Source organism: Pipistrellus hanaki, assembly GCF_964339955.1.
Source record: "Pipistrellus hanaki genome assembly, chromosome: 1".
Lineage (NCBI taxonomy): Eukaryota > Metazoa > Chordata > Mammalia > Chiroptera > Vespertilionidae > Pipistrellus > Pipistrellus hanaki.
Genome location: NC_140503.1, coordinates 142,240,186 through 142,263,007, shown reverse-complemented (window position 1 = coordinate 142,263,007; position 22,822 = coordinate 142,240,186). Strand labels below are relative to the sequence as shown.

Sequence of the window (22,822 nt, the reverse complement as noted above, 5' to 3'; positions counted from 1 at the left end):
TGCGATAGAATGCCTTGAATCCATTAAGAGTGTGTGTGTGTGTGCGTGTGTGTGTGTGTGTGTGTGTGTGTGTTACATTACAGGCCTGGTGCATGAATTCGTGCATGGATGGGCTCCAGCCAGCATGGCCAGGGGGAGGGGTCATAGGCAGTTGGCCGGCCTGCCTGCTGGTCAAACTCCTGGTCAAGGGGACAATTTACATATTATCCTTTTATTATATAGGATATACACTGAATGGCCAGATTATTATGTGTTCAGAGATCATCATAATCTGGCCACTCAGAGTATACTACTATTTCTACTACCGAAAACTTTCCCAAAAGTTTTTCTTATCAAATGCCTTTTTGATTTCACTCAAGATGATATATTTTTACATATATTTTATTACAATCATTTATTAATTCGAAACCTTCTTTGCATTTCTGGAATAAATCATACCTATTTCTAAAAACAAACAAACAAACAAAAATACCTTAGCAGAACAATATCGGTGAACTAAAAGATTCAGAGTTTTGCATTTGTCTTCCAAAGGAAGGTTAGTTTCTAGAGATCTTTAGCTCTTTAATTATCCAGGTTAACTTCTAGTACTTCGCAGGGTAAGAGGCCTTGAGAGCCCTCCATCCGCCCTGTGCTCAGGTGTGGCGCCCTAAGCAAATGAGCTAATGGGATTGCCATCCATGGAGAGGAAGCGCTGTGGCCTTTGTCACTTCCCCAGATGCTTACTGGCAGGGCAGGGTGACCACAGGAATGAGTCTGTTGCAATCATCATCTCGCTGACAAACAGTGGGCCCGGGATTGGCTGACACTTGCTGATTGTGGTTGGTGTATTGAATCTTCCTAATGAAGTCCCAAGGAAAATATCAATCGAGCCACTAATGACGACAAATGGGTTCTGCACTCACAGAGTGCTCTTTCTCCCAGGAGTGCAGAGCTCTTCAAGATTAATTATTTCAGTCATCCTCACCGTTGTCCCATGAGGTGAGTGGCAGAGCACTTCCTCTTTAAAAAAAAAAAAAAATTGAAAGGTGACTAATTGGATTTTCTTCTGTTCCACATTCTGTGTTCTAGAACTGGGTAGCCACCTTCTAAAGACCATCTGTGTGTCCACGGGTGGCCCTGGGTTTTAAAAATCACAGGCTTCTTTCCCATACAAATGCCAGGCTCGCATTTGGAACAGAATGTGGAGCGGGAAAGTGGGGGACATTCGGGTGGCGTTTGGCAAGATGCGATGACTGGGATAGCCTAGAGTCGGCAAAACGAGACAGGTAATGGCTGCGTTGGTGCTTTGCTCCCTCCGTTAGGGATAGTGCCCCGTGGTGTGGGAGGCTTGCTGTGGACCCTGCCTTCCTGAGGCACCTCTTCGTTATGTTTACTCTCCCCACGGCCGTGGGCCAGGTTGCCACAGAGAGTGTCAGGGAGCCCCGTTTTACAGAGGGGCACGGCTTCTTTCTCATCCGACTCCTGTGTGCTGGCAGCGGGGGTGTTCACAGGGGCCAGAGTAAGGGACATGTCCGAGAGGCTTCGTGCTCTCCCTCGGCGGCAACGTATGTCCTCCGTCCCTCGTGTCTCTGCCAGGCCCACCTTGCTCCGGCATCTGCCTCCCCCGGACGGCCTGAGCCTCTCTGTGGACACGTCCCGGCAGGGGAGCGGGAGAGAGTAAAGCTGCCTTTGTCCAGGGACCACCTCGTTCCCTGCACAACGTGCCCTTCAGTCTCCCCAAAGAGTCTGGTCCCTTGGGTTAGACTGGGAGCCCTTTGGGTGGCTCTTCAGGCCGGTATCATTTCGTTGGTTTTTTTTCTTTTAACTCCTTTTAATTTGTCCTGGTCCCCCGCACCACTGGGGCATTTGGGTGCACAGTCAACACTTGTGGTCACTCTGTTTACCGTCCCCGGCTCCCAACAAACGTGGCCTGTACTTATTAACTGTGTCATTTTAACAACTTTTTTTTCCCTCTCGGCAAATGAAGGCTTAGCTGTCACCGCTTTGAGTTTTTCCTCCTCCTTGATGTTTCCCTGAAGTTACCCTGAAAGAGAGGCCTCTAAAGTGCAGAGGATTGTGCTTAAATTGCACAGTGTGCTCAGGCCGAGGACTAATTAGAAGGCGTGGGAGCCTCTTCGGGTGGCCAGGCCGCAGGCTGGCTAAATGCTGCCTTCCTAGATTGAGAACAGCTGGGCCGTGTGGCCGGCGCGTATAAAGAGGGGGTGCTGGTGCTCGGGGCTGTGGAGCAGTCTCTGCTCTCCGGAGTCCGTGGAGCTGCTGCTGCAGGCGCCCTGCCCTCCCCGGGGCCGGCGGGTAAGTGCCTGCGCGGGGTCCTCGCGGTGCCTGTGTCTGCTGTGAAGTTGTGGTGGCTGCGCCCAAATATGACTACTTTGCCATGCCGTTTGTGGTGTGTGCTTTTATCCTGCAGGAAACAAGTGGGGTGTGTCACCTCAGTGAGATAGCTCGGGCTTTGTGTCTCTAAGGCTTTGCATTATTTCGAAGGCTGTCCGCTTTCCTGGTGTATGGTGTGCATCTCTGACTATAAAAGGGTGAACTGAGGCAGTGTCATTTAGTTCTCAAATATTCTGAAGTGGTCACTTAAAAAGATTACAGGGTTTTTTTTTGTGTGTGTTTTTTTTTAATCTTTACCTGAGGATATGTATATTGATTTTTAGAGAGAGAGAGAGAGAGAGAGAGAGAGAGAGAGAGAGAGAGAGAGAGAAACATTGATTGATTGCCCCCCATGTGAGCCCCAGCTAGGGATTGAACCTGCAAACCTACTAGGTGTGTGTTCTAACTGCGAATCGAACCCACAACCTTTTGGTGCAGGGGTTGGGTCTCAAGAAGAGAACCAACCAACTGAGCCACCCAGCCAGAACAAGATTCCAGAGTTTTAAAAAGAAAATAGAAAGCTGACTTTTTGTCAAATGCAGAGGGTAACAGTTATTCAGAGCATGTAATCATCACAGTGTTTTTTAAAAAAAAATATGTATTTATTGGTTTTTAAAATATTTTATTTTTTTAATTGATTTGAGAGAGAAAAGGAGAGTAAGAGAAAGATAGAAACATCAATGATGAGAGAGAATCATTGATTGGCTGCCTCCTGCACATCCCAACCTGGGCACGTGCCCTGACCGGGAATCAAACCATGACCACTAAGCAACACCAACCATGTTTGATTTTTTTCTCTTCTTTTTTTTTTTTTTTTAGAGAGGAAGGGAGAGGGACAGAAAGATAGAAACATCGATGAGAGAGAAACTTCAATCCGCTGCCTCCTGCATGCAACCCAGGCATGTGCCCTGACTCAGAATGGAACTGGCCACCTCCTGGTTCAAGGGTCTGTGCTCCACCACTAGGCGGGGCATTCATCACAGTTTTTTGTCCTGTCAGGGTCCTGGAAAAGATGCAGTCTTAGGAAGGAGTGATGTGATCGGGGGAAGGTTCCGGCTTATTGTGACTTCATGGTTAGCAACAGGTGTCAGTGGCTGATGAAGTGGCTGCAGTGTTGGGTCCTGGCTTCTTTGTAAAGAAACTTTGAAAGAATTGATTATTAAAATGTTCCCATTTATACTGACATCAGCTGAAAAAGAGAAGAATTCTGAGACAAACCAATTCAGTACTTTATAAATCCACCTCGGCAGCTCTAGTGATGTTCTGACGATACCTTTGTAGAGCGAACGGCTTTGGTATTGGTTTCTGTGTCTTGATCGTGTTCTTTTCTGGGTGGTTGGCAGGTGGAGGGGCACGGTCTCTGACCGCAGTGTTGCTTTGTTCTCACAGGAGCCTCAGTGAGGTCTCGGGGGGAAGACGGCCGGCCTGCGTCCCTGAGCGGAGAGCTGCATGGGAGGCCCCGGCGTCTGGGGGCCGCTGTCTGTGCTTCACACCGGGAGACAGAATCGGTCGGAGAGCCCATGTTTATCCTGGAAGCAGAAGGATTAGAAAACGTGTCTACTGAGAACATTCCCGTCTCCTTCTGGATCTGAAGCCTGGGGGGGGGGGGACAATGGATGTCATAGAGACAGCAAAGCTGGAAGAGCACATGGAAAACCAAACCAACGACCCGGCCAACACGTACCCACGGCCCGCGGAGCCTGCCGAGGAAGAGGAGAAAAATGGCAACGGGAAACCCAAGAGCCTGTCCAACGGGCTGCGCAAGGGCACCAAGAAGTACCCGGACTACATCCAGATCTCCATGCCCACGGACTCCAGGAGCAAGTTCCCCCTGGAGTGGTGGAAAACGGGCGTGGCCTTCGTGTACGCGCTCTTCAACCTCGTCCTGACCACCGTCATGATCACGGTGGTGCACGAGAGGGTGCCTCCCAAGGAGCTCAGCCCGCCGCTCCCAGACAAGTTCTTCGATTACATTGACCGGGTGAAGTGGGCGTTTTCTGTATCAGAAATAAATGGGATTATATTAGTCGGTCTATGGATCACCCAGTGGCTTTTTCTGAGATACAAGTAAGTAGGTCTGACACGTTTGGGGTGGTTTGAGGGGGGTGTTGGGGGGCATGCACCATTGTACTGATGTGAGTAGATGTGTTACTTGGAATTAACCTTCCTTGGCTTTATCTCATCAATTCAGTCTTATCCAGGCACTTGATGAAAGGAATCACTAGAAAGGCCCGCCACATTGGATAACCAGTTCACTACCCAATAAGCATTTATGTGCCCGAAAGTGACAGTTGTATAGGAAGGAACAGAGGTGCTGTGGTCGGTGACTCAGGGCTTGTGAATTGAAGGTGCAGTTCTGATTTCAGGCAACGCGGCACTATGGTATTTGTATGATAAATCAAGGGCTGTGGGGAGGAGGAACATTCGCTTCATCATGCCTGAATTATTTCAGGCTCTTGACAGGTGGGGCCAGGGGCGTGTGGGGAGCTTTTCTCCCCGTTACTCACAATGCGATGACTGTGTGAGACCCTAGACGGGAGCGTGTGTTTTGAGGTTTACTTCTGTCCAGGAGTTCTCACATTTTGCACTTCTTTTCCATGGGCCTGTTGGCAATCCAGCCCCAAGAATCCGTCTCAGAAACTGGATTTAGAAGCGGGCCGTGCGGTTTTGGTTTTAGATTTCTAAAGCAAACGTCTGGTTTCCAGGGCGCCACAAAGGAGCTTTTAGTTCCCGGTTTCGGTCTCCCTGTTCAGGTATAGCAGAATCAGGAAGTCCTAAGCCAGATACTTGTGCTTTGAAGACACTTGAAAATAGGACATAGCTCTCAAGTGGTGGTTTCTTTCCTGTTAACTCCCTAAAAAAAATAAAGCCCTTCTCTTTCCCTTCTCGCCTTATTCGTGTTCAGATATATGTTCTCTAATAAGATGCTAGTAATGAAACCACTAAAGTAAAAGTTTGATCAAAACATTAGGCACAAACTGAGGCCTTTGAAAATGTAATGTATGCCGGTTTAATCAGTACAATTCAAAAACTCAGAGGTCAGTAGGATTTCAATGCTGATGCCACAAGATCATTTTTAGAAGAGGGAATTTATGCTATATTGTTCTTTCAGCTGGTTGTTGCTTTGAGGTTAGAAATATTCAATCTATTTTTGCTCAACAGTCCCCTACATGCAAGTTTGCAGTTTCAAAAAACTTAGCCCACCAGCAAGTCATTCCTAAGCATTTTCCTTAAAGTGTGTCTCTTAATGTGTTTCTTAATATGTGTAAGTAAAATAGCTGTCAGTTTTCTTTTACTTAGTAGAATTTTTTGCCGCTAAAATTGTCAGTAATGTCATGCTTATGCTAAAAGTGAACTATATTTGTTGAACTTCAGTGTATTTTTTAAATTTATCTTTATTATTGACAGTACTGTAGATGTCTCCCTGTTTACCCCCATTGACCCCTTCTACCCAGCCCCCATGTTGCCCCCCACCCCTCATAGGCCTTCACAGCACTGAGCTTTAGCATTTTTCTTTTCTGTGTCTGGAATTTACTCTGAATAGAAGAGAGACTGCTTGGGCCAAAGACCTGCTTTCTCCTTTAATTTAGAGCCAAGTGTATGCATATATGTGTGAAAAGAAATTTTCTAGCTGCCAACCTGAGGATCTTAATTTGTTTGAATCTTCACCTGATTGTTGCTGACTACCCCTCCATTATTACCTGAGATTTCACCATGTCAAAACTTGTGGTCACACAGCTGGCCACATATTTTAGTCATACATACTGCTTTGGTCACAACCCATCATCGTAAAGATGCTGGGGAAATCACACTAATTTTTATTTTCATTTTTGAGGTAGAATTGGAGCGTATGTTTTAGGAACTAGTGGAGTAATTTTTATAACCTGCTTTGAGCATCCCGGCTGAATGAGAAATCTCTCTTTCTCTCTCAAGCTCCTTCTTGGTTATGGGAAATGTCATTGGTAATAGCTCCTTTCCTCAACAAGGCTGCAGAAGTGAATGCCTTACCTTCTTAGTTAGGTTTCTCTACAGCTGGACTCAGAACGCTGGAATGAGTATAATTGACTCATATAATTCCTGCTTATCACTTCCCCTTGCCTAGCACATGGAGCCCAGCTCAGACCTCTTTGGGGCCTGGGGTTGAATCAAAACGTGAATCATCTTTCACTCAACCACATGGAGAGACTCAGCCGTGTCTGTCCCCTGTCCCTTTCGGTGCTAAAAAAGGCAGAGCCTGAATAGCAAGCCTTTGAAAGCAGAGCCTTGCAATAAATACATACTTTCATCAACTCCTTGAGGTGGCGATCCTCTCTATTTTAGCTCCAGAAACCCTGGAATATTCTTAAAATAGGTACTGGAAATAAGCATCTAAAATTATATTTGTACATGATCCTTTAAATGAGAAGTCCCAGCATGTATTTTTTTCAGACCTCAGTTTTGTAGAAAATTTAAAATATTCGCCCTGGTCCATGGGACTATGTTGGCCAATGTTCTTGTTCGTTCTCTCTCTCTCTCTCTCTCTCTCTCTCTCTTTCTCTCTCTCTCTCTCTCTCTCTTTCTCTCCTGGCCCATGGGACTATGTTGGCCAATGTTCTTGTTCTCTCTCTCTCTCTCTCTCTCTCTCTCCTGGCCCATGGTACTATGTTGGCCAATGTTCTCGTTCTCTCTCTCTCTCTCTCTCTCTCTCACACACACACACAATAAGCATGTCTGTCCTCGGGTTAGGATTAAAATATACATACATACATACATACATACATACATACATACATACATAAAAATTTGCCACATGCATGGATCTGCCTGTTTGTCCAGAAGTCTGACCATTACCAGCTTTGGAAGTTTGAGAGCTCTGAAAAGGGGAGACCTGGAATAATAGAGTGTGTGTAATAGGGAAGTTCCAACTGGGAATTCTAGGGATCCCACCGGCCTCTTAATCCCCGGAGCCCAGAGTCTGTAGACCCACCCCCGAACTACACAACAGAAGAGGAGCTTCCGTCTTCATTTTGTTGCCCACTCCGTCCCTCTGCGGCTGTAGTACGAACAGTGCACTCAGGGTCAGCCTCTGGGAACCACTGCCTCAGAGCGAGGACATGGATGGTGTAGGACGGGCTAATGTCAGTCAAGACAACAATCTCCGCCAAAAATTATAAAGTGGAAAAGGACTTGTGGTGCTTTTGTTTTGGATTTTTTTTGGAGTTTGTTTGTTTGCTTTTTTTTTTTTTTTTTGGTCAAGATTGAATAAGGGTAGACTAATGAGTTTATAACTTCATTATCAAATATTCTTACATGCACAAGGATACTCTGAACATCTTCATCATATTCTCAGAAAAATCTATAGTGTCGTCATAGACAAAATAGTTAATGCCCAGGTTGTCAAAACACTTCTGGGTGGTCCCCAAATAAGCCTTGTTTCTTATATAACAGGTCTAATGCGTTGTCCCATTTCCCTGCGTGTCCAATTACGTGGCATGACCTGAGCTCATTGCAATTAATCCCCCGTGGCTGTGGGTGGCTTATACCTTTGATATGTCCTCGGGAGAGTTTTATTAATGCACTGAGTTGGCTGAAAACAGAGTGGCTCATTGAATTTTCCCTCAGAGAGTGACTTTTTTTCAGAGAGGTGGTTTTCTAGAACCCTCAGTCCCCACAAACTCAGCTCCCCTTGGGCCCAGCCCACCTGGGCTGACGACAGCAGGTGAGGACTGCGTGCGGCGCCTCTGAGGGCTTGTGGGGAGGGGCGGCTCAGAAATGAGCGGTGAGACTGGGGTCTGTTAATGCCATTCTGCGTTACTTTTTATTCTGTTACCAGGGGTCCTCAAACTTTTTAAAGTGGGGGCCAGATCACGGTCCCTCAGAGAGCTGGAGGGCCGGACTATATGAACTACTAATTCCTACTGTAACACCTCGGCTGCGCTCACTACCCAAAAAACCTGGCGGGCCGGATCAGACTCCTCTGCGGGCCGCATGTGGCCCGCGGGCCGTAGTTTGAAGACCCCTGTGTTACACACTCTCGTATAACATTAGGGACAGAAACAGCGAGTGACCTTGTCTCCCCCCCATTCCTCTGATTCCCTCAGGTCCATAGTGGGGCGCAGGTTCTTCTTTATTATCGGAACGTTGTACCTGTACCGCTGTGTCACCATGTACGTCACCACGCTGCCCGTGCCTGGCATGCACTTCCAGTGCGCTCCGAAGGTAAGCACCTCTGACTGAAAACACTTACTAAACACCTGTTCTCCGTTACGGTCTTCAGAACACTTTCACCTGTTAACTGAAATATTGTATAGGATTAGAGGCCTGGTGCATGAATTCATGCACCAGTGGGGTCCCTTGGTCCAGCCTGTGGGATCTGGCTGAAACCAGCTCTCTGACATCCTCTGAAGGGTCCTGGATTGTAAAAGGGCATAGGCCAGGCTGAGGGATGGGGAAGGTTGGCCAGCCAAGGAGGGACTGCACAGGAGGGCTCCAGGGCATGTCCTGCCTGGCTCACTCAGTCCCCATCTGATCTCCCAGACCCCAGAAGCAAGCTAACCTACCGGTCAGAGTGTCTGCCCCCTGGTGGTCAGTGAACATCATAGCAAGCAGTTGAGCAGCCTTAGCATACCTTAGCATGTTAAGCTTTGAATGATTGAACAACGGACGACTGGGCACTTAGCACATTAGGCTTTTATTATATAGGATATTTTCTGTTTTTCTTTAGATTTAGGGGTAAGAAAATTAAAATGTGTTCATAAAATGTGTATCTTCATACATAAAAAATTCATTTTTTCTGCTACCTCAAAGTTGCTGTTGGGAATTTGACTCCACTGTTGTACCTTTACTTACTGGCCTATGCATTCACTCTGCAAGTGCTCCGCTCCTGTTATGTTCCAGGCACTGTGTAGCAGCAGTGACTAAAACAGTTCTTCCCTTACAGCTTACATTCTATTGAGGGATGACAACGGATAAATGTATAAATTGTGCCCGGCCGGTGTGGCTCAGTGATTGAGCGTCACTCTATGCACCAAGGAATTGCAGTTTGATTCCTGGCAGAGTACATGCCCGGGTTTCGGGCTTTACACCCAGTGGGAGTATGCAGGAGGCAGCAGATCCTCTCTCATCAGTGTTTCTGTCTCTCTTTCCTTCTCCCTTTCTCTCTCTCTAAAATCAATAAGAACATACTTTTAAAAAGAACTGTATAACTTGTCACATGGTGATAAGCCAGGCGGCTATCAGATGCATGGTAAACCTGAATCCCAGTGAAAGGGACTGTGAGGGTAGGTGTTAGTTCGCAGAGGGGTCAGAAAGCCCCTTCAATGAGAAAGCATCTGGGCAGCAATCACAGGAGGGAGGGAGCCTGTGGACAGGGTGAGAGCCCCAGGCCGAGGAAACAGCTCAGTCACGGTGCGTCCGAGAGAGAGAGAGAGAGAGAGAGAGAGAGAGAGAGAGAGAGAGAGAGAGAGAGAGAGAAGAGGTCATGCGGCTGATGGAACTGTGTAGATCAAGGTGGTGCAGCCACAGATCCCATGGGGCCTCGTGGCCATCGCAGGCACTTGAACCATGGTCGTGGCAAGTGAGTAAGAAGTGAGGAGTCGTTCCCTTTGGGACATGGTGAAGGTAGGGCCAGCTGGTTGTGCTAATAAGTAAGATGTGGGTTTAAGAGAAAGAAGCCAAGGATGACCCCAGTTTTCAGCAATTGGAAAGGCAGAGTGGCCTTTTGCTGAGACAGTGTGAGGCACTGAAGCTGCCTTAAGCAGGATTTACAGCTTCTCTGGGGAGAGTCGCTTCTCGAGAGAGATTTTAATCATCCCAGCCCCGGTGCACCCTGGTTTATAACAAAGGAGACTTACAAATCCTGCCTGTGCTCCCTGGACAAGGGGATGGAGTCTGACACCGTATTTCACTGGACACTAAGCAGATGTCCAAGGTGGACGGAAAAACAGAGTTGTTGTGAAGCAGTCAACAGTCTCCCGCCCCAAATATAGGTGTGGTTTGGAGAAGCTGTAATTTTCCGAAGCCATCAAAGCAGAGAGTGTCTGTGATTAAAACAGTGTACATATTGAATTTAAACATTGGCTGATTTTTTAGCAGAGCTAAATTAAGGCACAGGAGAAGTTCAGAAGCATAATAAACATTTCTAAGGGGTTCTTGCAACGTGGTAAATGGAGAAACGGCCTCAGGGGAAAAACGCAGGCATCCATCCTAGTGGGTGAGGTTTGCAGTGGTGATTACGGACAGACAGTGTCCTCGGTGGAGGAGCTGCCATTTCCAGAAGCCACGTTAGTAAACGTCGCCCTGGATAACCCGGCCACACAGACAGCGGGGGCTCTGGCGGCATCCTTACCAACCAGCCCCCGCGCTCCTGGAGTCTGAGCAGGTGCTCAGTGCCCGACCTGTGACTCCGTGAGGCAGACATGGCCGCTCTGTTCGACAGAAGCGATCGCTGCGTTAGACCAGGAATGAGAATTGCATCCCGCATGTGGCTTCCAGTGCTCCGTCGATGTGCTTACCGGGCTGCTAGGTAATCTGCCTGCCTCCTTTGTTGCTGACTCTCTAGAACACCCTTCAAGACTGTAGGCAATGCTGAAACCGGTTTGGCTCAGCGGTAGAGCGTCGGTCTGTGGACTGAAAGGTCCCAGGTTCGATTCTGGTCAAGGGCATGTACGTTGGTTGCGGGCACATCCCCGGTGGGGGGTGTGCAAGAGGCAGCTGGTCGATGTTTCTCTCTCATCGACATTTCTGGCTCTCTATCTCTCTCCCTTCCTCTCTGTGAAAAATCAATAAAATATATTTTTTAAAAAAGAATATGTGATAAAAATAGATTAAAAAAAGACTGTAGGCAATGGCAGAGCTGTGTGTACGGACCCCACTTGCTGTGGGAGGATGTCAGGTCTCCTCACAGGCCTCACCCAGCTCGCTCCTCGCCGGCTGTGGCCGCCCCAGCAGCCATCACGGCTCCGGGTCCCTGGGGACATCGTGGCTCTCACGGTCTTCCTTCCAGCTGCCTTGCCCCATACCTACCCTCTGGGTTCCCTTAAGTCCTCTGTTTGTGATTTGCGTTAAGCCACCAGCCCAAGCTTTTGTTAGCAGTCACAAAACCTTTGTTCTGAAAAGTGTGTTTAAATAAATTGCACATGAGCTGAAACGGGTTTGGCTCAGTGGATAGAGCATTGGCCTTTGGACTGAAAGGTCCCGGACGGGTTCGATTCCGGTCAAGGGCATATATCTTGGTTGTGGGGGGTGTGCAGGAGGCGGCTGCTCGATGCTTCTCTCGCATTGATATTTCTAACTCTCTATCCTCTCTGTAAACAATCAAAAAAATATATTTTTAAAAATAATAAATAAATAAATAAATAGCGCATGAAATTACATAGCTCGTTAAGCCCATGTGGCCACGTACAAGCATGCTGGGCTGGCACAGTTACAGCCCCAGCCCTGAGAAGCCCCCGGTCACCCTGGCTGCGGATGCCACTGCACTTACCTTCGCTGAAGGGACGTGTGCAGGGGAAGGTTTCGGTTTGGCAGTCGTCAGGCTGGGCTCTCTTGAACCTTATTTATTTTTGTGGAAAACGGGATGTGGTGGTCACAGTTTGAGGAGTCCTGAAGGTCACTGAGCCGCATCTGCTTTGGCTGTTATGATTGATGCTTCTCCTCTCAGCTTTCTACACCTTCAGTTCCATAGTCAGTGGTGCAGGTGTGGAGAACATCCGGCCAGTAGGCCCAGATCGTTTGGTCTGGGCCTGCCAAGGCCTTAGCGGGGAGCTAATTAAGTGATCAAATACAGCAGGCGAACGCTTAAGTTGATAATGTTGTGTGGCCCGCCAATGATGTGATAAATCTCCAAATTGTCCTTGGCAGAAAAAAGGTTCCCCACCCCTGCTGTAATGGCATAGAATAGTGTCTGAAAAATGAGGGAAGGAATAGAAACTGGGTTCTTTTTTCTTTTTCTCTTTCTTTTTTTTTCTTTTTTTAATATATTTTATTGATTTTTTACAGAGAGGAAGAGAGAGGGATAGAGAGTTAGAAACATGGATGAGAGAGCATCATCAATCAGCTGCCTCTTGCACAACCCTTACTGGGGATGTGCCCAAAACCAAGGTACATGTCCTTGACCGGAATCGAACCCGGGACCCTTCAGTCCGCAGGCTGATGCTCTATCTACTGAGCCAGACCGGATTTGGCGGAACTGGGTTCTTATGTGGTGTGTGGCGGGGGTTCCAGTGAACTAGAAGAGAATTAGAACAGGAGGAGGAAACAATCCAGTATTTACCTAATTATCCCCCCCCCCCCATTTCTCAATATTCTTTCTACACTCTTTTTTAAAAACTTTTTGTTCTATTTATTCTGGGTGTGATCTGACATCTAGGGGTGACACCCTGAGGGACGAAACCCTGAGAGAGACGGCGAGGAGAGAGTGCCCCCCTCTGTCCTGTGGAGGGTATTGCGTCAGATGCTCTCAAGCTCCAGTCACCAGAGTAGCTGAAAGAGAGAAGAGCGTGTCTGCTTGTTTTGGCTCCTAGTTTGTATGTGCCTTGGGGTCATCTAGCCTGGAATGGCTCCAAGTGTTTCTGCTCTTAGAAATCTAGAGTATTGAGTTGGGATGAGTGAGTAAATGAAAAAAAAAATTATTAGGTTTTGAAATAAAGAATAACGTGTCCTTTTAGACTGGGAGCAGAGCGTATGGACCTTATTTGATCTCAGAGTTGACAGTTGTTTGCACCAGCCGTGTGACAAATTCCTCAAGGGCTGTGGTTCGTCCGATGAGGCACGTGGCCGGATCGTGTCCTCCACAGAGTTGCGTGTGGCTGGCGGCATGTCTCGGAGCTGCACCTGAGCCTCGTCCTGAGCTGTCAGCTGTCCTGGAAGAGAGAGGGATACACAGAAACATCGATGAGAGAGAATCATCCATCAGCTGCCTCCTGCGCACCCCCCACTGGGGATGTGCCTGCAACCAAGGTACATGCCCCTGACCTGAATCGAACCCGGGACCTTTTGGTCCGTAGGCCGACGCTCCATCCACTGAGCCAAACCTGTTTTGGCCCTAAGTAAGCTTTTCATGGTTAAATTTCTGCAAAACCCCAGTCTCCAGCCTGCCCTGTGATCCTGGTTGACGTCTTTTTCTCAGCTGCTAACGATCGTGGTGTGGGCTTTTCCACAAGGTTCACCGAACACCGGAAAGCTCCCCAGGCCCATCAGGTGGCTATCCCTGGGGAAAGGTGTAGGCTCCCGTTGTGGGTATTTTTGGTCAGCTCTCCTGCCCCAATTCCCACCGTCCTGGATGGGATGGGTTTCCGCGTGCTTGAGGCTACCTTCATTTCCCTGCCCCTGGACTCTCTTCCTGTCCTTCTCTCACGTCTTCCCGGACTAGACTCCCCTGTCCTTCCCACCACACAGCCGAGCTGCCGCCATGGGGAGCTGGCCGTGCTGTGGGGACGGCTGCCCGGAGGGTCGGTGTTGAGTATAAAGGGCCTCCTGTCATTCAGCTGTTCCCTCAGGTCCCCAAAATAGTCATTAATGCTCTGCCTATAATTCTCTTCTCATGTGCTGTTTCTCAGTCTTATTTCTGAGTACCACCCTTTATTTTTCTAAACATAGTCGGTTTATTCTAGATTGATCTTAAATCCTCCCTCTGGCCTCCCAGAATGTCAGTGTTTCACTTTTCCACCCCCACCGTAGGGAGCACCTCGGCCCACTCCGCCTCCTTGTAGGCTTACGTGTTAATGGCTACAAGCATCGCTAATCCATTATTTCCAAAATTATTTAAAGTATTGCAGCTTCCCTTTTAGACTGTGTCTGATCAAATCTTAATTTAGCTATCTACACACTCGGACTGCCCACTTAACACAAGGTATGAACACACTGTTCAATATTAGTGAGGTGCTATTCAGCTAAATCAAATATTAACCATCGAAACCATGACACCTCCCGGCAAGGAGGGAAGAGCGTAGCTTTGATCTTTTTTAGCACATAGCTGTGGTGAGGTCATCGTTATTAATGTTTTTAAAAGCTTTGCTCAGGATACGGCGTCTCCAAAATGTATTATTAGTAACGCATTGAATAATTAAAAACCTGTCACTAAAACTGGCCAATATAATGAATAAAAGCCAAGTTTGGGCACTTCCCCCCCCCCCCGGGATTCTTTTTTTACTTTTTAAGTTAAAAAGAAAAAGTCACACCTGGTGACCTTTCCAAGCATCACATAAATTAGGCTGAAATACGATTTTATCAGCTTGTAAATTTTCCTCCCGATCTTCTTGGGTCACTCAGCTCAACGGAGACTCTCAGGCCAAAGTGCAGCGGATCCTGCGGCTGATCTCCGGGGGCGGGCTGTCCATCACGGGATCGCACATCCTGTGCGGAGATTTCCTCTTCAGCGGCCACACGGTTGTGCTGACATTGACGTATCTGTTCATCAAAGAATGTAAGGAACTCATCCCCACTTGGTGGGTCGTTGTAGTGGGAGGGATCGCTGGGCGCCGAAACCGGTGGGAGCCCTTATTCTGTTAGAATTGATAGGGGTGTGTGTGTGTGTGTGTGTGTGTGTGTGTGTGTGAGAGAGAGAGAGAGAGAGAGAGAGAGAGAGAGAGAGAGAGAGAAAGGGAATTTGTTGTTCCACTTATTGATGCATCCATTGGTTGCTTCTTGTGTGTGCCCTGCCTGGGGATCAAACCCACAACCTTGGTGGGATGGCGGCTCTAACCAGCTGAGCTACCCGCCCAGGGCTGGCTTGAGATCTTTTAAATTGTGTAAGTTTCCATGGAGCAAGGAGAGAATTACATTCTCCTCGTTCCAGTCTTTGAAGTAAAACGGCAAATCTGTTATCTTAATACAACTCAGCTTTAAAGTCGGCTCTCCACATCAACAGGGCACTCCATGGTTATGCCCGTGTCCTATGCAATTGGGGAAACAGTCACTTTCTAAATTATACATGTGCCGTCGTCCTGAGTAAGCAGTGGTCCCAGTGGTCTCTCGGAACAGCCTGCTTCTGGGATTCGATGCGATGCATCGTTTATGCATGCTTTGCTTTCCCGCCTTTTGACCAATTTGGACTCCTCCTCATTTGTGCCGTTGCCGTGAGTGGGTTTGAATTCAGTCACACAGGCAGATGAAAACGTGGGAGCAGGGCCACTTCAGAAGGTTCCCCCCCACCCCCCGGGCAGATACTGTCATTGGGCCTGGGTTCCTATAGAATCAGCCTGGCTCCTCGTACTCTATGTCCTGCTGGTTGAGAAGACATCTTTTTAACCTTGCTATCACACCAAGTCCATCGTCTCTGTTCACTTGACAGCTGGGCTAGGGTCCCACAGACGGTGGAGTTATTAATATGTGTGTCATCCACTTTTACACCTGCTCCCTGTGGCATCCCCTCTCCCCTTCCTTCCTTCCTTCCTTCCTACCTGAACGAGCCCTGGGCTGTCCCAGCCACTCGTTTTGGGTTATTAGTTTCCATCTCTGGAGACTTGTTCTGCCTGAGGCCGGTAGGAGGGACGGGTCAGTAAGCTCCTCTCCGGGGACCTCATTCCTCCGGTTCTCTCCCGCGCAGACTCGCCCCGGCACTTCTGGTGGTACCACCTGGTCTGCTGGCTGCTGAGCGCCGCCGGGATCATCTGCATCCTCGTCGCTCACGAGCACTACACGGTCGACGTCGTCGTTGCCTATTACATCACCACGCGGCTGTTCTGGTGGTACCATTCGATGGCCAACGAGAAGGTGAGAGCGCCGAGGCAGCCCTCGGATAAATAACCTCTCTCCGTGCAAGGAGCCCCTTCGTACAGCGGGGTCTTGGTGGCTTCGTGGGAGTGGCTGCTGTTGCTGCCCAGGCGTGTGGTTAGCTCGGTTCAGTTCTTGCACTTATAGCCACTATCGCGTCTTAAAATAAATAACGTCACAAGTATAAATAACATTTAAGGACAAAAATGTATGATTACAGAGCACAGTGTTATAATAATTCACCTTCAGTAGTTTATATGAGAATTAAAGAAGAGCACATACTAAATGAAAATGCTGGCACATGCCAAAACCAGTTTGGCTCAGTGGATAGAGCATCGGCCTGCGGACTGAAAGGTCCCAGGTTCGATTCCGGTCAAGGGCATGTACCTTGGTTGCGGGCACATCCCCAGTGGGGATATGCAAGAGGCAGCTGATGGATGATTCTCTCTCATCGATGTTTCTAACTCTCTATCCCTCTCTCTTCCTCTCTGTAAAAAATCAATAAAATATATATATTTTTTAAAAAATGCAGGCACCTTCTCTGGAGCAGCACTGAGGTGCAATTAGGCAAACCGTTGCCTTCAGAGAACTTAAGCTTGAGAACAGCTTGGCAACTGTTTTGGGAAGCCAGGCAGATAGAGCCCCTGTGAATAAGCGGGGTTCGTGCCTCTTTGGGGGACGTGGTGCTCTCTGCCTTCTTTCTTGTTTGGTTTCTGCTGCATCCTGTTTGCAGATGCCCTTTTTTCTTCTCCCACACATTCTGAGAGAGCTCGCCCCAAGGCCACCTGATCTGGGAAGCCTTCCCGGGCTCCGCTCTCTGCCGCGAGTCCCCACATGGAATTGTTCCTCCCCTCCCTGTGCTTTCCTAGCCTCGGTGCGTGTCCAGCCGTTAGTCTGTGCGCCATGACCTACCCTGGGCCGTCTTGCCGTTTTGTCCGTTGCATGCAGCGTTTGGAGGGTGTGGGAGAGATTGAAACGTGTCCTTCCCAAAGGCTCCACGTCCAGTTCTCAAGTAGAGGTGCCCGCCGATAAAGGCCCTCTCTGCGGGTCTGTCTCGCAGCTCTGTTTCCTGCTGGGTAGTCTCCTGTTGCCATCTTCCACTCAGGGGTCAGCTGACACCACGGAATCAAACTCACAATCTTTCCTCTTGAAAGAGCCCACCCTTGTGAGTGCTCTTCTCCCTCTGCCATCCTCCCTGACCCACACATCCCACTACTCAGTTCCTGCAAACTGTTCCTCCCGGGTAACTGCCACCTGCATTCCTCAGGCCCCGTGGTGGCTGGAATTGCAGGCAGGCGATTGGCATGAGCCCCAGGAGGGAAGACGGAGGGGCTGGGGAGGGATGGGACCAGGTCACATCTGAGTTGAGAGGAGGCGCGGACAGTGTGCCTTGGGGTCCGGGTGCTGCTGCTCCTCTGCTGCTACAGCTGTGACAGTTTATTTTTTTATTTTATTTATTTTTAAATATATATATATTTTATTGATTTTGTACAGAGAGGAAGGGAGAGAGATAGAGAGTTAGAAACATCGATGAGAGAGTCATCGATCAGCTGCCTCTTGCACACCCCCTACTGGAGATGTGCCCGCAACCAAGGTACATGCCCTTGACAGGAATCGAACCCAAGACCTTTTAGTCCCCAGACCGACGCTCTATCCATTGAGCCAAACCGGTTTCGGCAAGCTGTGACAGTTTAATGAACGGGGGGAATCGGGATGCATGAAAAACACTTCTCATTTTACTCCCCCCCCCTCCCCCCTCCCCCCCCCCCCCCCCCCGCCTTTTGCAGAACCTGAAGGTCTCTTCGCAGACTAATTTCCTATCGCGTGCGTGGTGGTTCCCCATCTTCTACTTTTTTGAGAAAAACGTACAAGGCTCGATTCCTTGCTGCTTCTCCTGGCCGCTCTCCTGGCCTCCCGGCTGCTTTAAGTCTTCATGCAAGAAGTACTCCCGGGTCCAGAAGATCGGGGAGGACAGCGAGAAATCTACCTGAGGAGCCGCACCACGGCTTCGGCTCTCACGCCAAAAGAGGTATCGCTGTAACCAAAGGTATAGTTTTGTGAGTTTTTTTTATGTTAGGAGAACTGACTGGTCATTGAAGACGTGGACCAAATTTTGTGTAAACGGTTAGAAAGATGAACTGGTTTTTTATGCCTCCCGAGAAAGTCCTCTCCTGTGGCTCTTCCTCCGCGGGAGGCCAGCTGCCCTCCCCCGGGACTTCCTGGCGAGCTGGTGAAGAGGTGCCTCCGAAGAACACGCCGCCTTTCCTGCGTCTTTCTCCACCGAAGCTTTTTTTTCAGGATTTCTTTTCCTCCAACGTCAGAAGAACCTGCCAAGGTTTTCAATAAACTATCTGGGCGGATACAACTGCCGTGTCACTAGAATAGCCTGATGTCCAGAGTGGATTTGAGCGTTGGGCCTCTCGAGGAGGGGGGAGACGCAGGGGTTGTGAGTAAACTTGGGGTGAACGTATTCGCCCCGCCCTCATCAGGGTCATCAGGGTCAGGTCTGCGGATACGTACTGCTGCTACCACCCGAGGTACTGTGTGTCACCTTCACTTTTATTTTTATTTTTTAAACAGATCATTTTATTTAAAACGTTAAAAGAAATGTGATCTAAGGAAATATGGGAATATTTGGCACATCCCACAGAGTTTGCTTGGATGTAAATATTTAGTTTTCAGAGCTCCGTGACAGATGCACAGGGCACAGGGCTGTGTCTGCTCACAGCGGTCCCTGTGTGCGCCCTGGCCTGCCGTCTGCCCGGTGCATTTGCACCCGGTGCCCCAGGGTGGCAGACTGCCGGGCACAGGCTGATCAACGCGTGGGCAAACGGTTGCCCGTGCCACGTGGGGAACCAGCCTGCATTCCCCCTCCCCCCCCCCCCCCGTGAGGCCTGTTTCAGGGCTGCTCATTGGAACTCAGACATGCAATTGGTCACATTTCACTAGACCCACTTCTTCCTGGTTACAGTCTGCTTTGTGGGAAAAGCAAGACGGGGTCCAAAAGTTTAATGAATGCATCCTTGCCTTTTTTTGCAAGAGGCCCAGTTTCTTGTAAACGGGGTGTGTATAGGAAGGAAGGGCTAAGGAGACACACCACCATGGAATCATTTTACTCTGACCCTGAAATCACACCGCGGTGCTGCACTCGAACCTGCAGTTGGAATCCAGCTGTGAGTGCAGCTAGTCGATACAGGGGCCCGTCGTCGTTTCTAAAGTCCTCTCAGGTGATGCAAACAGAGAGGGACTGGATCAGACTTAACGCTGTCAGAGTTAGTGCATGGTTTCATGCTGTTGGGATGGCGGACAGTTCTTAATTTCTTACAACTTCTAGGACCTTAGGCAACTATCTGAAGTTACACAGTCATCCCCACAGAGACGAGAGAGGCTGACTGTGAGGGAAGACAGTTACATTGACATTGAAGGTAAACATTTCCCGCCACGGAGAAGGAAAAGCAAACAACAAAATAACAGAAACCACCCCTGAAGGTGTCATGAACTAGTCAGCCCCTGATTGGATGTACAAAACGGACCTTTAAATTACTTGAGTGAAGCACAGAACAAACTTCAATGTGTTCAGGAAGGGTCACGATGCTTTGGTGCTAACATTCTCTGTGCTTCCGGTGTGGCGCCTGCCCTGTGTGCTAGAAGAATCACTAAACGACACGTAGCTGAATGCAGCACCAGGAAGAAAGAGTCTCTCACCTGGTATTTAAAACAAGAAGCAAAAACCCTTAAACCTTCTTGACAGGTTTTGAAATGCAAGAAGTTCTTCTGGTATTTATCACTAAGCCAGTAAGAAACATAACCATACCTTGCCAGATGGTTAGCTGGAACCCCACATCATTTTCGCATACTAAGTAGGGGCACGGGTGAAAAAACAAGGTGTTCCGTGTGAAGACACGGAGGTTAGATTCCTGCAGGCTGACTGTGAGGAAGAACATCTGGCTGGGAAGCCTGGGCCTGGCTCTCCTGACACCGGTCCATGGAGCCTCTGCGTTCAATGAGGCAACCCGGTCTGTCTGAGAGAGCCCCCTCTTCATCAAATCAAATTAGGGGACGTATTTAAGCTTTTAAAATCCTGGTGCATTGGTTGCTGGAGGCCCTCGAAATTGTAAAACTTGCATTTTAGCCAGGTAACTAGTTTTGTTTTTAAATAATGCCATCACCTTTTAAAGAACTTGTAAAAAAGCTTCTGACTCCGCCTGTGGGCACTGCTGCCCCGTGTTCCTGGCAGTGTGTGCCATAGCTGTCTCTTAGACGCTGCGGAAGCGCGTGGTACCAGAACAAGGGTGAAGGGAAAACAATCAGGTTTCAAGGTGGGAAGGTGAGAATAGCGAATCTCATTTACATTTAAGGAAGCAAACTTGAGATCTAACCCAACATGCCACTTTGGAATATGAAATGTGAACCATTACTAGACTTAGGGTGGTGATCATTTCACAGTATATAGAAATAGCAAATCATTATGTTGTAAACCTGAAATTAATACGTCCCTTATATCTCTGTTTTTAAAAAAAAAATTTTTTTTCGATCTTGTCTTTGAAACAATAAACTTCTGGAGCTCCTTTCCCTTGCTAATCAAGATATAACATCCTACCAATTATTCTTTTTGTGAATTAGTGCTCCTCTTGGAAGCTTTTCCTATAATTTAGTCCCTTGTGCAGTATCTGTAACATATAATTCCTTTAAATTATACTACTTCTTTCCTAAATTCTTTGAAATGGAAATGAATTCCTCTCATTGTAATTTTGGAGCTCCTCCACTAGCTCTGGAAATAAAGCATTCTTCCTCAAATCCAGTGGAAGTAATTTGAATTTATAATTCACTGGCATCTTGGAAAACAAGTTTTGCTGTGGAAGGCTGTTTTGAGTAAGGGCGAGTCTAGTCTGCTTTATGGATGACTTTGCATTAGGTTCTTGGGCTGCATACCAGCGTCCCCTAGTGAAAATATGTTATATGACTTGGAACGCAAACCTGCCACTTTTTAAAGTGTATTTTCAAGTTTTTAAAAGGCGTATGTTTTTTATTTATTTTTTTGCCAATAATCTTGAAAGCATAATGCAAAAGGAATTATGTTAAAGGTATTTTAAACCTTTCCCAAAGGGAAAATATACGTATATCACAGGGAGTTGCAATTCTAATCTTTTATCCATTTGATTGAAGAAAATTTGCAGGCCATTTTTACCTCTCACTGTCACAATCATTAATGTCTCTCTTTATAACCGACACTTTGTTTACTTCGAAACACCAAGTTGGCTGCCTTTTTTTATTTTACATGTTAGATAGAACTCATGCAGTTTTCTTTTTTTATTGAAAGTTCACATCTTGTTCCTTGAATATTTTGAACATTTTTTTGAATTATTTTTTTATCGTTTATTTTTGTTTTGCACTGTAAAACCGATTAAAAATTTAAGCCGGTCTTAGCACAGGAAGTGAAAGAAGGAATTAAATGTGTGTGCATGTTTAAAAATCAAGCATATTAAAAGTAATATGCCATGTGTTGAGGGTTTTTCTGTTTGTATGTATAAAGATTCCTAGCATTTTTGTCTAATGTCATTGTGTTGCAATAATTTAACTCATTTGATTTACTTGCTAAAAATATTTTGTCTGTTAAGAAGTGCTCTTGACTTCAATACCTAAACACTGAAAATTGTGTCTAAGGTGCCCAAAGATAAGTTTTTCGATAGATTTACACCTTATAAGTTGGGATCTGTTAAATTATTCATTAATTTAACTATGCTGTGTTCTAAATGAATCATGAATGAGACTAGTTCTTTATTCTGGAATTATTTAAAATTGTCCTTTAAAAGAATAAGAGGAAGCTATAAATATAAGCTAATCTAGTTGCCAAGTTGGGATTCATTATTTAATTTACCTCCTATGCAATGATTAATGCTGCAAAATGTATGGTTATGTCATGGTATGTTCTCAAAAGAAATATGACTGCGAGATTTGAGAGGTGTAGCCTATTGTCTTCTTTCAGAAACTTACTGTACTGTTCCAATGTGTTAAGTGCCTTGTTGTAAAGTAAAATTTTAAGCCTAGAATGCGTTATTTTCCTGACATATATTTTTCATTATGATATATACTGTATGTTATTATAATAGTTTTATTAAATGCTTATGTTTTAATCAAATATGCGAATTTCAGAAGCTCTTTTCTCCTACCCACCAGTACCTTAATCGTTGGTCTATCATGGGATTTGAAGTCAGGTCTTTTTTTTTTTTTAAAGAGGAAATTATCTTTGTTTAGAAGTATGTTTTCCATGCTTGTGCTTTTGTATTTGTAAAAACATTTCAGGAGGAATTTAGAAGTGTAACTATAGTTTGTACTTCAAAATGCCATTTTACATTTACATTTTAAGTGCCTAATTGTTAGTTAAAACTAATTTATGTTTTTATTCTAAAGACATATGTGTACTTGGTTTCTAGTCTCTTTGGCTTTGCTTTAAAAAAAAAAAAAAAAAAAAACACACAAAAAAACAAGAGCCTCTACTTCCTATTTTCCCAATAAACCACCATGACAGCAACAATATTTTCAAAATCAGTACTACTATTTCTTTCAATTAAAAAAATCGTTGCTTTCTTTAAAGACTTAAAAAGTTTAGTCCACAAGTGGATTATTTTTTTCAAGTACTGTTTTTAAAGTGAGCTGATAACTTAAACTGAGTGTTATTTTTCCTGCCGTTGGATTTAAGGTGAAAAAAACAATTCAGCCCTGGCCAGGTAACTCAGTTAGTTGGAGTGTTGGTCCCTGC

General features: G+C 46.8%; 1 protein-coding gene across 4 annotated transcripts in view; it reads left to right on the top strand.

Annotated features, from left to right (window-relative positions):
- SGMS2 (sphingomyelin synthase 2) overlaps positions 1–22,598 on the top strand; it is an 84,598-nt gene extending 62,000 nt beyond the window's left edge. For 3 of the 4 annotated variants that reach the window (XM_084872766.1, XM_084872765.1, XM_084872764.1), the window contains exons 2-6: positions 3,760–4,437; positions 8,451–8,568; positions 14,620–14,773; positions 15,896–16,062; positions 17,850–22,598. In XM_084872766.1, the coding sequence (XP_084728892.1) occupies positions 3,983–4,437; positions 8,451–8,568; positions 14,620–14,773; positions 15,896–16,062; positions 17,850–18,053 (1,098 nt within the window). In that variant the 5' untranslated portion in view covers positions 3,760–3,982 and the 3' untranslated portion in view covers positions 18,054–22,598. The remainder of the gene's footprint in view (positions 1–3,759; positions 4,438–8,450; positions 8,569–14,619; positions 14,774–15,895; positions 16,063–17,849) is intronic. The other variant, XM_084872767.1, reaches the window with a different exon arrangement.
- Positions 22,599–22,822: the final 224 nt, after the last annotated feature.